The 13,677-nt window shown below is 43.2% G+C and overlaps 2 protein-coding genes across 3 annotated transcripts; both read left to right on the top strand.

The window, feature by feature from the left end:
• The first annotated feature begins 919 nt into the window (after positions 1-919).
• LOC115163747 (cyclin-L1) lies at positions 920-13,495 on the top strand. Of its 2 annotated transcripts, none has more exons than XM_029715907.1 (11): positions 920-1,268; positions 1,700-1,774; positions 2,071-2,183; positions 5,462-5,582; positions 5,883-5,947; positions 8,145-8,244; positions 11,415-11,519; positions 11,656-11,797; positions 11,985-12,096; positions 12,223-12,315; positions 12,548-13,495. In XM_029715907.1, exons 1-11 carry the CDS (start codon positions 1,029-1,031, stop codon positions 13,014-13,016), a joined length of 1,635 nt encoding a protein of 544 aa, XP_029571767.1. In that variant the 5' UTR covers positions 920-1,028; the 3' UTR covers positions 13,017-13,495. The 2 variants fall into 2 exon arrangements, with proteins under 2 accessions (XP_029571767.1, XP_029571766.1); XM_029715906.1 differs by having other exon boundaries at positions 5,459-5,582.
• LOC115163748 (uncharacterized) lies at positions 2,784-5,384 on the top strand. The gene is made up of 2 exons (XM_029715908.1): positions 2,784-4,459; positions 4,503-5,384. Exons 1-2 carry the CDS (start codon positions 3,517-3,519, stop codon positions 4,547-4,549), a joined length of 990 nt encoding a protein of 329 aa, XP_029571768.1. The 5' UTR covers positions 2,784-3,516; the 3' UTR covers positions 4,550-5,384.
• Positions 13,496-13,677: the final 182 nt, after the last annotated feature.

Genomic DNA, 13,677 nt, shown 5'->3' with positions numbered 1-13,677 from the left:
GACTTCAGTGACTAATTTCTCTGAACAGGGATGAAAAAACATCACAGATTCACAGGGAATACATTAAATAGTATGGAGAAGCAATATTCCAAGCCTTAACTTCATACTACTTGTCTAACATAGAGAACTGATACTGGTTGTTGGTGTTGGATTGGCATAGGGTGTGGGGGTCTGTAGGTAGCTTTTGAAATTTAGGGGGGGGGGAATTCCTCATGTCTTGCTCATTGGTAGGAAGAAGTTTATTGAATATTATCTGAATCCTATCAATTAAAATGGCCAATTTGGGTGCAATCATTTAGCTTCATTGTTCAGAGATAAAAGTATATTTCAACTAAATGTTTTAGGAATGCTAATCATATATGTTACTAACGACATAAACAATTTCAGAACAATCTGAGATGGTGAGTGTCATGGCTTGCTGAAATGACATGGAATGACTCTAGAACTGACTACCCTGCACCTCAAATGTTCTACCAAAGACGTTTCAATTTGTGGTTCTACTGCAGTGTATTCACTAAGAACCACACAGGATTCACTGGTGAGCGCTTGAAGCGGAAGCACTGTTCTGTCTGACTGCTATCATGCCAGGAAGAGGACGGAAGTCTCCAACCTGCTGCCTTTTGACACATCGTTGCGGTGTATGACGGGCGGATGGATATGTTCCAACGCTGTACAAAGAAAGAGTTCCCAGAATCATCGTCATTGGGAAATTCCAGACAGTTCCCAAAAGCTTGCTAATTGTCCCTTGCATCACCTATTCCCATGGGATTATATATCAAAATGTATTCACAATTATATGACTAATAGTATAGCCTATCGTGTACAAAAAGCCGTAAGGCACTTCAGCAAAATGTATGATTGCTTGGAACTATTTATTTATTGTCACATAAAGTCCCGCGTATGTACACTGTTCGTAGTTCGACCGTGCGCTTACGTCATCGATTTGTTCTGCTATTTCCTTTTCTCGGTGGTTGAAGCTGTTCTCTGCCGCGTTGTTGTGTCGTTTACTGCTTTCATTTGTGACGAAGATGGCCGCTGGTCCCCTCTCCGCTGTCCCTAACACATCCACGAACAATGATGGGATCCTTATCGGCGACAGAGTTTATTCTGAAGTTTACCTCACTATCAGCAACTCTCTTATACCAGAGGAAAGGCTTCAGCCAACCCCGTCTATGCTCGATGGCCTCGACCTGCACACGGAGACGGACCTCCGTATCCTGGGTTGCGAGCTAATTCAATCGGCTGGTATTCTTCTACGCTTGCCACAGGTAAATATTCAAAATAAACATCCAGTACCGTCATCTTATGAAACAAAAGTACTATAGCTGGTGTTTGTTTAACTCGCATCTTTGTTTATATAACCCGTCAAAATAAGGCCAAGCAAGGCCGGGAAATGCCCAAGCCAAGGCTAACGTTAGCTCACAACTAACTAACTTATTTTTTAGGATAATCTGGTAGACTAATTTAGTCAATTTGTCGAATCATGTGTATAACAGTGTTATTTAGCGCAATAATCAGTTACAATTGTAACTTATTTGAATAAGTCGTTGATTTAAACGTGTGCTGCGCTTACTAACGACAGCGGTATAACATCGGTGGCGGTGGGATGACAAGAACAAAATGGCGGATATCTATTTTTGAATTACATTTTAACGTTACATGGAACTGTCGTATTAATGTATTGTTCTTTACATTACAGGTGGCAATGGCTACGGGTCAAGTTCTTTTTCATCGTTTTTTCTACTCAAAATCATTTGTCAAACACAGTTTTGAGGTAAGCCAAGTTGTCTATCTCGGCAAAATTAGCAGTACAACATTAGCTAGTTTAGCAACGGCACCGGGTGGTGTGTGTAGAGAACGTTTCCGTTGGCGGCCATATTGTAATTTACACTAGCGTAGCTGGTTTGTGGCACGTAACCAGGCCTGTTTTGAAACTATTTCATAGTCATTGCAGCTAGCTAGTCACTTTAGCTGACGTTATCATTGCAACGCCTCAGGGTAATGTTTGTGTTTTGCTAGCTAACCACATCTAGCAACATACTGTAAACCTTGTTATGCTTGTGTCCCCAGATTGTTGCAATGGCCTGTGTCAACTTGGCTTCCAAGATCGAGGAAGCGCCACGACGATTCAGAGACGTCATCAATGTTTTTCACCATTTAAAACAGAGTCATAGAGGCAAAAGGTAAGCATCCATATAGAAACTATCCTTTGTTTCTGTCGGTCTTACATCTCTTTTAATTGTATGTTAACCATTTGTGAAAAATGCAAGTATATTCATCTTGCATTATATTAATTAGTAACTATGTTTTTTAGTATCTTGTGTGATGATGCTGTGATGTATGAATGTGAAAAAATGCCCTTCTGTTGATCCATGCTCTCTAAACCATACTCTAAAACGTTTCAGTTTCCTCATCTCTGATCAATGGTAGTTACAACATTGTATTCACAGCTACATACATAGACAAGTAGATCAGTGGAAGGTGATATATATTAGCACCTCTAACCTAAATAACTGTTGGTTGCCAAGAGAGAACTACTAGGCACCAGAAGACAGGACACACTGCTAGACGAGTGTGTCTTTGACCAGAATAATCTGTTCAGTTCCAATTCTAAGGCTGTGGTATTAACTTGGGTTCTCTTTTCCCTTGCAACCAACTAACAGCGACCAGCTACATTTACCAAAGCCTGGGTGATGTGGAATGGTACGTAGAGATGAAGCAGTCGGCATGACAACCATGAGCGAGGTGTCACCCCTCCCCTGGGAGACGCCCGTGGTGTGAGTCACTGCGGTGCACTGGGATCGGGGAGGACAGGTTGGCCGCAGGTCCTAGGCTGGGAGCCTTGGACTCCTTTGTCTCAGTCTAAGCTTTTGGTGTTTGCGGACCCTCTGGTAACGTAGCTCAAACACTACATACTGTGTGTACTACAGAGCAACCTCCCTCTTTCACCAAATGGCATTCATGGCTTTTACAGAAATATCACTATCTTTTCCCCCTTAGAACATTTGCACAATTGTTCACATGCACTACTTTCCTATCTAGATGTAATATTGAGGAGATGTAATACATTTAAAAGCTGGGTGGGTTAAGTTTTAATGTAGATACGTCACCTGTAATTGATGGACATAAGCAGGGCTTTCCAGACTCTTTTTTTTTTTTTTTTTTTAAGAGGATTGTTTGGAAATTGACAATGGTATGCTAAACTGAACAGTCAGGGTTTGGAGTAGCTATAACCCATTACATCTGCTGCCTGACTGCAGCTTGTGTAGTAGCTTAGAAACATGAACTGTTCATGTCATCCTGGCTAGACTACCACTGAAGTAAGGGAATTAGTAAATACAAACGTGCTTTTGTGAAGACAAAGTAGACTGCCATGACATGCACGTTTTAATAGCAAATTTGGTCATGTTTGATCTGCTAACTGTTCGGTTAGAAAATGTATTAAGTTCTGACAGATCTAGTGTCCAGAAGTATTAGCTACAGTCATGTTACTCACATGTCATATCAGAGGACCAGATGGGTACGGTCATGTTGCTACCTTGTCATATCAGAGGACCAGATGGGTGCGGTCATGTTACTCCCATGTCATATCAGAGGACCAGATGGGTACGGTCATGTTACTACCTTGTCATATCAGAGGACCAGATGGGTACGGTCATGTTGCTACCATGTCATATCAGAGGACCAGATGGGTACGGTCATGTTACTCCCATGTCATATCAGAGGACCAGATGGGTACGGTCATGTTGCTACCATGTCATATCAGAGGACCAGATGGGTACGGTCATGTTACTACCTTGTCATATCAGAGGACCAGATGGGTACGGTCATGTTGCTACCTTGTCATATCAGAGGACCAGATGGGTACGGTCATGTTTCTACCTTGTCATATCAGAGGACCAGATGGGTACGGTCATGTTACTACCTTGTCATATCAGAGGACCAGATGGGTACGGTCATGTTGCTACCTTGTCATATCAGAGGAACAGATGGGTACGGTCATGTTGCTACCTTGTCATATCAGAGGAACAGATGGGTACGGTCATGTTGCTACCTTGTCATATCAGAGGAACAGATGGGTACGGTCATGTTGCTACCTTGTCATATCAGAGGACCAGATGGGTACGGTCATGTTGCTCCCATGTCATATCAGAGGACCAGATGGGTACGGTCATGTTGCTCCCATGTCATATCAGAGGACCAGATGGGTACGGTCATGTTACTACCTTGTCATATCAGAGGACCAGATGGGTACAGTCATGTTACTCCCATGTCATATCAGAGGACCAGATGGGTACGGTCATGTTGCTACCTTGTCATATCAGAGGACCAGATGGGTACGGTCATGTTGCTACCTTGTCATATCAGAGGACCAGATGGGTACGGTCATGTTGCTACCTTGTCATATCAGAGGACCAGATGGGTACGGTCATGTTACTACCTTGTCATATCAGAGGACCAGATGGGTACGGTCATGTTACTACCTTGTCATATCAGAGGACCAGATAAAAATGCTACCACTCTTGTATTTCTGATGTGGGGTCCTTAATCTCCTGTAGACTGATCTGCCAGTTTTGAATGGATCGTTAGATCCGTGCTGCATTAGTGCAACGTTTTTTTTATTTATTTATCTGGGTTAACAGAGATGATGGGGTCCTTTACATACTTCCTAGTGTATAAATAAAGTATACATCAATCTGTTTTTACACACAATATGAGTATAGACGGAGATGACCAAAATCCCTTAGTCCATTTTCTTACAAATGGTGTTTTTAAGTACGTGTTTTGTAAGTAATCGTAATGTAGGCCGTGCCTGAAATATTTTCTTTCCATAACATGGTGAAAGTGCATGTTTTGCTTGTAAGGCTTCTTAGTTGGGTGACTGAAGTCAGGGTAGTCCAGGTTATTCCATTACAAGGGGAAGAACTGAATGGGTAGTCCAGGTTATTCCATTACAAGGGGAAGAACTGAATGGGTAGTCCAGGTTATTCCATTACAAGGGGAAGAACTGAATGGGTAGTCCAGGTTATTCCATTACAAGGGGAAGAACTGAATGGGTAGTCCAGGTTATTCCATTACAAGGGGAAGAACTGAATGGGTAGTCCAGGTTATTCCATTACAAGGGGAAGAACTGAATGGGTAGTCCAGGTTATTCCATTACAAGGGGAAGAACTGAATGGGTAGTCCAAGTTTTTAACCATCTTGTTTGGTGATGTTTCTGTTGATATTTCTGTGAAAGCTGTGATGCATGGTGACTTGCGGTAGACATGGATCAGTGTAACTCAAAAGCTTCCACTGAAATCACAGGAGTCAAACCCCCTAAAAATAAACCATTTGGGCCTGTTGCTTTTAGTTGGTTGAAGGGGGAAAGAGAACCAGTCAAAGAAAGCAGAAGGGTGCTTTCTTTCTGTTTTTTGAGGGGGGAAACATTTTTGGTTATTTTCATTCTTTTGTAAAGCAGGAGTGCAAGTTCATTGATTCTTGATCAGAACTACATTAATACCAAAAACCAAGTGATCAAAGCTGAGCGGAGAATCCTGAAGGAGCTGGGCTTCTGTGTACACGTCAAGCATCCGCACAAGGTGAGTCCCAGTTACATCGCTCAGAATACACATACAGTGCAACTGTAGACCCAGCCGGTGCTATTCTTGCTCAAGTCACAGCTACTTTTATCTCAACACTAGCATTAGGCCAACCTATTAGACTACACTAACACTACTACAATTAAGGCTGTGATAGTTTGCGTGACGCACATGACAGCTGTAGTTGTGGTGTTCTAGAACATTCTCATCTCAGTACAGCCTGGTGGTTTGCATTCTGCCACACCTGGGGATTGTGAAACCGTGTTGATTATTGCATAATGTCAACTGGTCTTCTTCCAGATCATCGTCATGTACCTGCAAGTCCTGGAATGTGAGAAGAATCAGACTCTGGTCCAGACCGCCTGGTAAGTACATGGCCTGTACCCTAACTAACCCAGTGCCCTACGTCACAAACACCTGCTGTATTACAGTCTGCCTCCACCCTCTGTAACCTCTATTCTCTGATGGATTCATTAGTGTCTTATTGAGACCTGTTTGTTTTCCTCTTGTCCATGCATGGCTATTTCTAGTCTATGATTCTGGTGCCCAGGGAACTCAGTTTAACTTTGTCCTTTCTCTCTACTCTTTGATTAAAGGGTAGTCCATGCTGGTAAGTCTCATAAAGAACCTCTGAACTCTGCTCCTCCAACCACATGACCTCAGGAGCGCCCCCATTGGCTGGCTGCCCTTCTCGGAGACAGCCAATCCAGTGAGAGCTCTCTGCCGAGATTCACTGAAGGGGGCGGGCCTTTCCCAACTGCCGACAACGTCTTGTTTTCTCTTGGGGTGTCCAGAAGGATTTGTATTTTTGGGGTTTTGCTTCCTAGGTTGAAGTTGTATAATTTTTTTCTAGATAGCTATATAGATAACTATTGCATTCTACTTTATTTTTTTTTCTAGTTTACTTGCTCTAGATTTGACGTAAACATATCCTGAAGTATTTTTTTTGACTCAACCGTTTTCTGGGTATGCCTTTTTGATGCAGTAGTTAAAGTGTACTGTTGAACTGTCTATTTGATTTTCCCAAACTGACGTGGTCTCCAGACATGTCTTACAGGCTGATCCTGCTCAGGCTTTGTCTCCAAGGACCTGTCTCGTCACCCATCAATATCCACCGGCCACTTTTTGCAGTAATCTATCAGTAGTCCACCAGTCCAAAGTTCAAACCCTCAGCAAGTCTAGGGAAGCCTGTTCTGGGGGACCCCTGTGTGAGCTGGTTTTCTGAATATTGTTTAATTGATCTGAAATCATGACAGACCACTTTTTTTATTTATTGAACCTTTTATTTAACTAGGCAAGTCAGTTAAGAGCAAATTATTATACAATGACTGCCTACCCTTGCCAAAGCCTCCCTTAACACGGACAACGCTGGGCCAATTGTGCGCTGCCCTATGCCAGTCACACTCCAGGACTGGCTCGGAGTGGCTAAATGTAGTCAGACTATTCAGAGAAGCCCAGTTTAGATTTCAATGTGTTTATTTTTTGTTGTCAGTAAACTAGGTTTTGCATATCATCCCAAGCTTCCATTAAATCCTGAAGGGGATATGTTTTGGGTGGGTAGGGGTTCTACCAGCAGTGTTCTGTTCTGTCACCCCCCCCCCCCCCCCCATCTTTCTGTTTCACTTTGTCTGTCTGACTGCTCGCTAGATGACAAAACCATCAGTCAGAAATGTCCATTGTCTGTCGGTCAGATGTTTCCATGTGTTGCCTGAGCTATAGCTTTATCAGGGTCACTGAAACTCTGACAACTAGCTGCAACTAGAATCCCACTTTAAACACAACTTGAACCCTGTTACCTGACATAACAGCATTGTGTAGGCCTTTTGATGGGACTTGAAGTTGAAAGCTATGTAGAGATGATATCTTAACTAGAGTGCAGCATGCCATGCCATCCCACAGCTCTAGTCTGACCTGTCCAATCTCATCCTTCAGCTGTGGTTAAGGGAAACTTCCATCTCTCCTCTCAGCCAAGAGATGAGTTGTTGCCTCTATGGCTGCATTCTACTAAAGGGCTGCAGTATATGTCTGATGACCTCGGTCTGCTCTGCATTCACCTTCAGTTTGCATGCGCACTTTCCAAAGACATTTGAGTAATAGGACGCATGTCCACCTCTGAAATAGGACTCCAGTGGTTTTCATTTCTCTGGACATCATATTGTTACGGTAAGGAGCTGTGGGCTTTAACCCCGTCTGCGCCGTCCTGTGTGCAAGGTTTCACCTGTGACGCTGCATGTCCAGCTCAACACCAACATGGATGTACCTGAGAGAGAGGTAGCAGGACAAAGATAAACTAGAGTCTCCATACTGTTAGCCTATTACTATTTCAGATCAATAACTGTCTTTTATTGGCGTGGTCACCAACTGTGGTCCTCTAGAGCTACAGTTTGCAGGCTTTTGTTTCACCCCAGCACTAACACATGGTTCAAGTATTTAATGGTCAAGCTGGAACAAACCTGCACCCCTGTAGCTGTTGAGAACCAGCTGGTGACAGCCCAGACCACTGATATGGGCTGTTTGGGAGGAGATGGTGCTATGTTTCTGTATGTTGCTTGTGTCTTGTAGGAACTACATGAATGACAGCCTCAGGACCAATGTGTTTGTGAGGTTCCAAGCTGAAACTATCGCCTGTGCCTGCATCTACCTGGCTGCCAGAGCTCTGCAGGTACCGTTGGATTGGTCTTCTCCCCATCTCTAGTCTTCCACTTTTCCCACCAACATCTCTCCTGTAACAGGAGGAGTCTCTTAACCAGTGTTTCCTACCCATCCCGTTGAATGACCCCATTTTGTAGCATTTTTATTTAACTAGGCAAGTCAGTTAACCTCCCTGGGCAAGGTGGGACGTTTGCGTGCCACCTAGTCAACAGCCAGTGGAATCGCGTGGCGCGAAATACAAATACCTCAAAGATGCTATAACTTCAATTTCTCAAACATATGACTATTTTACAACATTTTAAAGACAAGACTCTCGTTAATCTAACCACACTATCCGATTTCAAAAAGGCTTTAACAGCGAAAGCAAAACATTAGATTATGTCAGGAGAGTACCCTGCCAAAAATAATCACACAGCCATTTTCAAAGCAAGCATATATGTCACAAAAACCAAAACCACAGCTAAATGCAGCACTAACCTTTGATCTTCATCAGATGACACTCCTAGGACATTATGTTATACAATACATGCATGTTTTGTTCAATCAAGTTCATATTTATATCAAAAACCAGCTTTTTACATTAGCATGTGATGTTCAGAACTAGCATACCCACCGAAGACTTCCGGTGAATTTACTAAATTACTCAAGATAAACGTTCACAAAATACATAACAATTATTTTAAGAATTATAGATACAGAACTCCTTTATGCAATCGCAGTGTCAGATTTTAAAATGGCTTTTCGGCGAAAGCACATTTTGCAATATTCTGAGTACATAACCCGGCCATCACAGGCTAGCTAATTTGACACCCACCAAGTTTGGCCCTCACCAAACTCAGATTTACTACAAGAAGAATAGGATTACCTTTGCTGTTCTTCGTCAGAATGCACTCCCAGGACTTCTACTTCAACAACAACAGTTGTTTTGGTTCCAAATAATCCATAGTTATATTCAAATAGCTCTGTTTTGTTCGTGCGTTCAGGTCAGTATCCGAAGGGTGACGCGCAAGTGCATTTCGTGACAATTAAAAAAATATATATATATTCCATTACCGTACTTCGAAGCATGTCAAACGCTGTTGAAAATCAATTTTTATGCTATTTTTCTCGTAAAATAGCGATATTATTCCAACCGGGCGACGTTGTATTCATTCAAAGGCTGAAAGAAAAAAAATGGATAATTCTCATGAACGCGCATCTCCAGTGTCACTGTTCCCAGCCTGACCACTCACAATCTCCTGCTGTTTTTCGCCCAGAGACAGGAGAGACGTCATTCCACTTTCTGGCGCCTTCTGAGAGCCAATGGGAGCCTTAGAAAATGTCACGTTACAGCAGAGATGCTGTATTTTCGATAGAGATGCCACAGAAGGAGAACAAATTGTCAGACAGGGCACTTCCTGTATGGAATCTTCTCAGGTTTCGGCCTGCCATATGAGTTTTGTTATACTCAGACACCATTCAAACAGTTTTAGAGTGTTTTCTATCCAAATCTACTAATTATATGCATATTCTCGTTTCTGGGCAAGAGTAGTAACCAGTTTAAATCGGGTATGTTTTTTATCCGGCAGTGCAAATACTGCCCCCTAGCCCCAACAGGTTAAGAACAAATTCTTATTTTCAATGACGGCCTAGGAACAGTGGATTAACTTCTTGGGGCTGTGTGGGACGTTAGCGTGCCACCCGTGGCGCACCCTATCAACAGCAGGTGCATTTCAAGAGCGGCAAATTTGAAACCAAATAAATGTCAAAATTCTAATTTCTCAAACATACAACTAACTTACACCCTTTGAAAGATAAACATCTCCTTAATCTAACCACGTTGTCCGATTTCAAAAAGGTTTTACGGGGAAAGCATAAAGTTAGGTTATGTTAGGAGAGTACATTGACAATAGCTGTGTGTAATGTATTGTCGATTCAAAGACAGGCGTCACCAAAACCATAAAATCAGCTAAAATTATGCACTAACCTTTTACAATCTCCATCAGATGACACTCCTAGGACATTATGTTAGACAATGCATGCATTTTTAGTTCTATCAAGTTCATATTTATATCTAAAAACAGCGTTTTACTATGGCGTTGATGTTCAGGAAATCGTTTCCCTCCAATACCGGCAGTCAAGTCATGACAACAAAATAATGAATTAATATTAGAAAACATTGGTAAAATATTATTGTCATTCAAAGAATTATAGATTTACATCTCTTGAACGCAATCGACTTGCCATATTTAAAATTAACTTTCCTGGGAAATCACACTTTGCAATAATCTGAGCACTGCGCCCAGAAAAATACGCATTGCGATACAGACTAACCGCCATGTTGGAGAGATCTAAAATCGAAAATACTATGTAAATAATCCATTACCTTTGATTCTCTTCATCAGATGTCACTTCCAGGAATACCAGGTCCATAACGAATGTAGTTTTGTTCAAAAAAGCTCATCATTTATGTCCAAAAAGCTCCGTGTTGTTAGCACATGATCTAAGCCAGCCGGACTTCACTTCACGAACGGAAAAAATATATTTACGTTCGTTCAAACATGTCAAACGTTGTATCGCATAAATCATTAGGGCCTTTTTTAACCAGAACATGAATAAAATTCAAGGCGGACCATTGGGTTCTCTTTTAAAACGTTTCGGAATGAGAGTACGCACCATCAACTCGCGCGCCAGGTGTCTAATGGGCCATCACCGTTCCAAGGCTCTTCTTCAGTCAGATCTCAGAGTAGAAGACTCAAAACACTTTGTAAAGGCTGGGGACATCTTGTGGAAGCAATAGGAAGTGCCAAAACATTCCTCACCCCCTTTGTTTTTCAATGGTATAGGCTTAAAGCCAATTCAACACATCAGGTATCCACTTCCTGTCAGAATCTGTCTCAGGGTTTTGCCTGCCATATGAGTTCTGTTATACTCACAGACACCATTCAAACAGTTTTAGAAACTTTAGGGTGTTTTCTATCCATATATAATAAGTATATGCATATTGTAGTTACTGGGTAGGATTAGTAACCAGATTAAATCGGGTACATTTTTTTTTATCCAGCCGTGAAAATACTGCCCCCTATACCCTAACAGGTTAACTGCCTTGTTCAAGGGCAGAACGACAGATTTTTACCTTGTCAGCTCAGGGATTCGATCTTGCAACCTTTCGGTCGTTAACTAAGTGCTCTGTGTCTGTAGATGCCTCTCCCATCCAGACCTCACTGGTACCTGCTGTTTGGAGCCACAGAGGAGGAGATCAAGGATATCTGTATCACCACCCTCAAACTCTACACCAGGAAGAAGGTACATAATCATCCCCTAAATCTTCTAGCAACCCTGGAACCATGATTGTGTTCCTCCATGCACCCTCCTGCTCTAACATAATCCACCACACAGTACCTTCTTAACCCCTCTCTCTGTCTCTCTCTCTCTCGACCAGCCGGACTATGACCACCTGGAGAAGGAGGTGGAGAAGAGGAAGATGTCTCTGCAGGAGGCCAAGCTGAAGGCTAAAGGGCTGAACCCTGATGGGACCCCAGCTCTGTCCAACCTGGGAGGCTTCTCACCCGGATCCAAACCCTGTGAGTTTACTTTACCATAGCTGTCACTTTAAGGCCCCAGTTGACCATAGCTGTCCAATTTAAGTAAGTGGTCAAGTCATCATAGATAAGTACTTTTTTTTTCTCTTTTTATTAACACAGTAGTACAATAATATTCTATTTCTTAACGTGGACCACCCAGTCTAAAGACATGTTATGTGTTCCCCAGGTTCTCCCAACGTAGTGAAGGTGGAAGATAAATCGCCCAACCCCCAGGCTCTCAAACCTGTAAAGAAAGAGCCAGACAGCAGAGCCCAGGGCTCCAAGAGCCCACACAACGGGTGAGGAACACCTACACACAGCAGGGCCTTTCGTTCGGGAAGAAAAGGGCTTTTATTTTCCCATTTTAAGCAGACACCCCTGATGGAAATGTAACGTTTCATCTCTCCTTTCTTTCTCTCTGTCAGGCTGAGGAAGGAGGCTAAGATTGGGAGGAACAGCAGGAGTAGGAGTGGATCTCGTTCCAGAACTCGCTCGCGATCACGCTCCCCACGCAGACAGTAAGACTTTAGTACTTCATTCATTGTCTGCTTTACTGTGGTACTTTACAGCCAGTTTACTGTGGTACTTTACAGCCAGTTTACTGTGGTACTTTACAGCCAGTTTACTGTGGTACTTTACAGCCAGTTTACTGCGGTACTTTACAGACAGTATTTTACAACCAGTGTCACACTCGCATGTAGTAATATTCAACTGGAGACCAGTCTTAACTCTATTCTTTACTCTCTTCAGTTACAACAGCCGGCGAAGTCGTTCTGGGACCTACAGTTCTCGTTCTCGCAGTCGGTCTCACAGCCGCAGCCCCTCACCCCGACGCCATCCGTCCTCCCCCCTCCTCCTCCCACACCTCAAGCCAAAGCCCGGCCACCATGGCAACATCGACCCCAAGCCATCGAGTCGTCATAGCAGCGGCGGGGGGGCTCACAAGAGGAAGAGGTCAAGGTCGCGCTCTGCCAGCAAAGGAGAGAGGGAACGGGAGAGAGGGAGAGAGCGGGACAGAGACCGCAGCACATCGGACCTCTCTTCGGCCAAGAAGCACAAGCACGAGAGGGGTGGGGCTGGGGGAGGACATCACCGTGGAGACAGGAGGGAGCGGTCCAGGTCGTACGACCGAGAACGAGAAAGGGCGCGCACCCACAAGACCAAACGCCATAGCAGCAGCAGTGGTGGACACTCAGGGCACGGACGTCATCGCCGCTGAACCAGGGGCAGGAGTCCCCTCTCCTTAATGCAGTTTTGTGTTCTGCTTTCCCACAATCCTCCTTTTCAAACCTGTTTTAATTGACATGTAAATGCTGGACTTGGGGACAACATATTTACAGTGTAAAGATGGTTAAAACTGCTGATTTAGTGACAAAGCTTTGATTTATAAAAGCGACTCTTCAGTGGAAAAAGGAATGAATGCGTGTACAACAAAATAATAATTCAGGAAAGACCTCAAGACTTTGTGGACTGAAGGAAGTGACTACCCGGTTCTGTTTGTTTGATCTAAAGCAGTGTTCTGTACAGATTGCAAAGGACTACTGGGCTTCTCTAGAAACAGGCTGTATGTTTTTACAGCTGAATGCAGACTCTTGATTTCAGAACCTTTTTAGGATCGTGGTGAATTTGTTACACTGGTTTTTAGTCTGCACGTGTTCATGTCTGATTTTTACTTAATAAAAAAAAGACAATGACAATTTGACTCCACTTCTCTTTTGTAACACTAGACTACAGGTCATGAAAAGCTGCAATAGGCAGCGTTCACACAGGGAGCCCAATTCTGATCTTTTCCTCTAATTGGTCTTCTGACCAGCTCTGATGTGAAAAGATCTGATGTGATTGGTCAAAAGTAGGGATGACCCGATACATTTTTGCACAGT

The sequence above is a fragment of the Salmo trutta genome, chromosome 26 (assembly GCF_901001165.1).
Source record: "Salmo trutta chromosome 26, fSalTru1.1, whole genome shotgun sequence".
Lineage (NCBI taxonomy): Eukaryota > Metazoa > Chordata > Actinopteri > Salmoniformes > Salmonidae > Salmo > Salmo trutta.
This window is presented reverse-complemented; position numbering and strand designations above follow the sequence as displayed.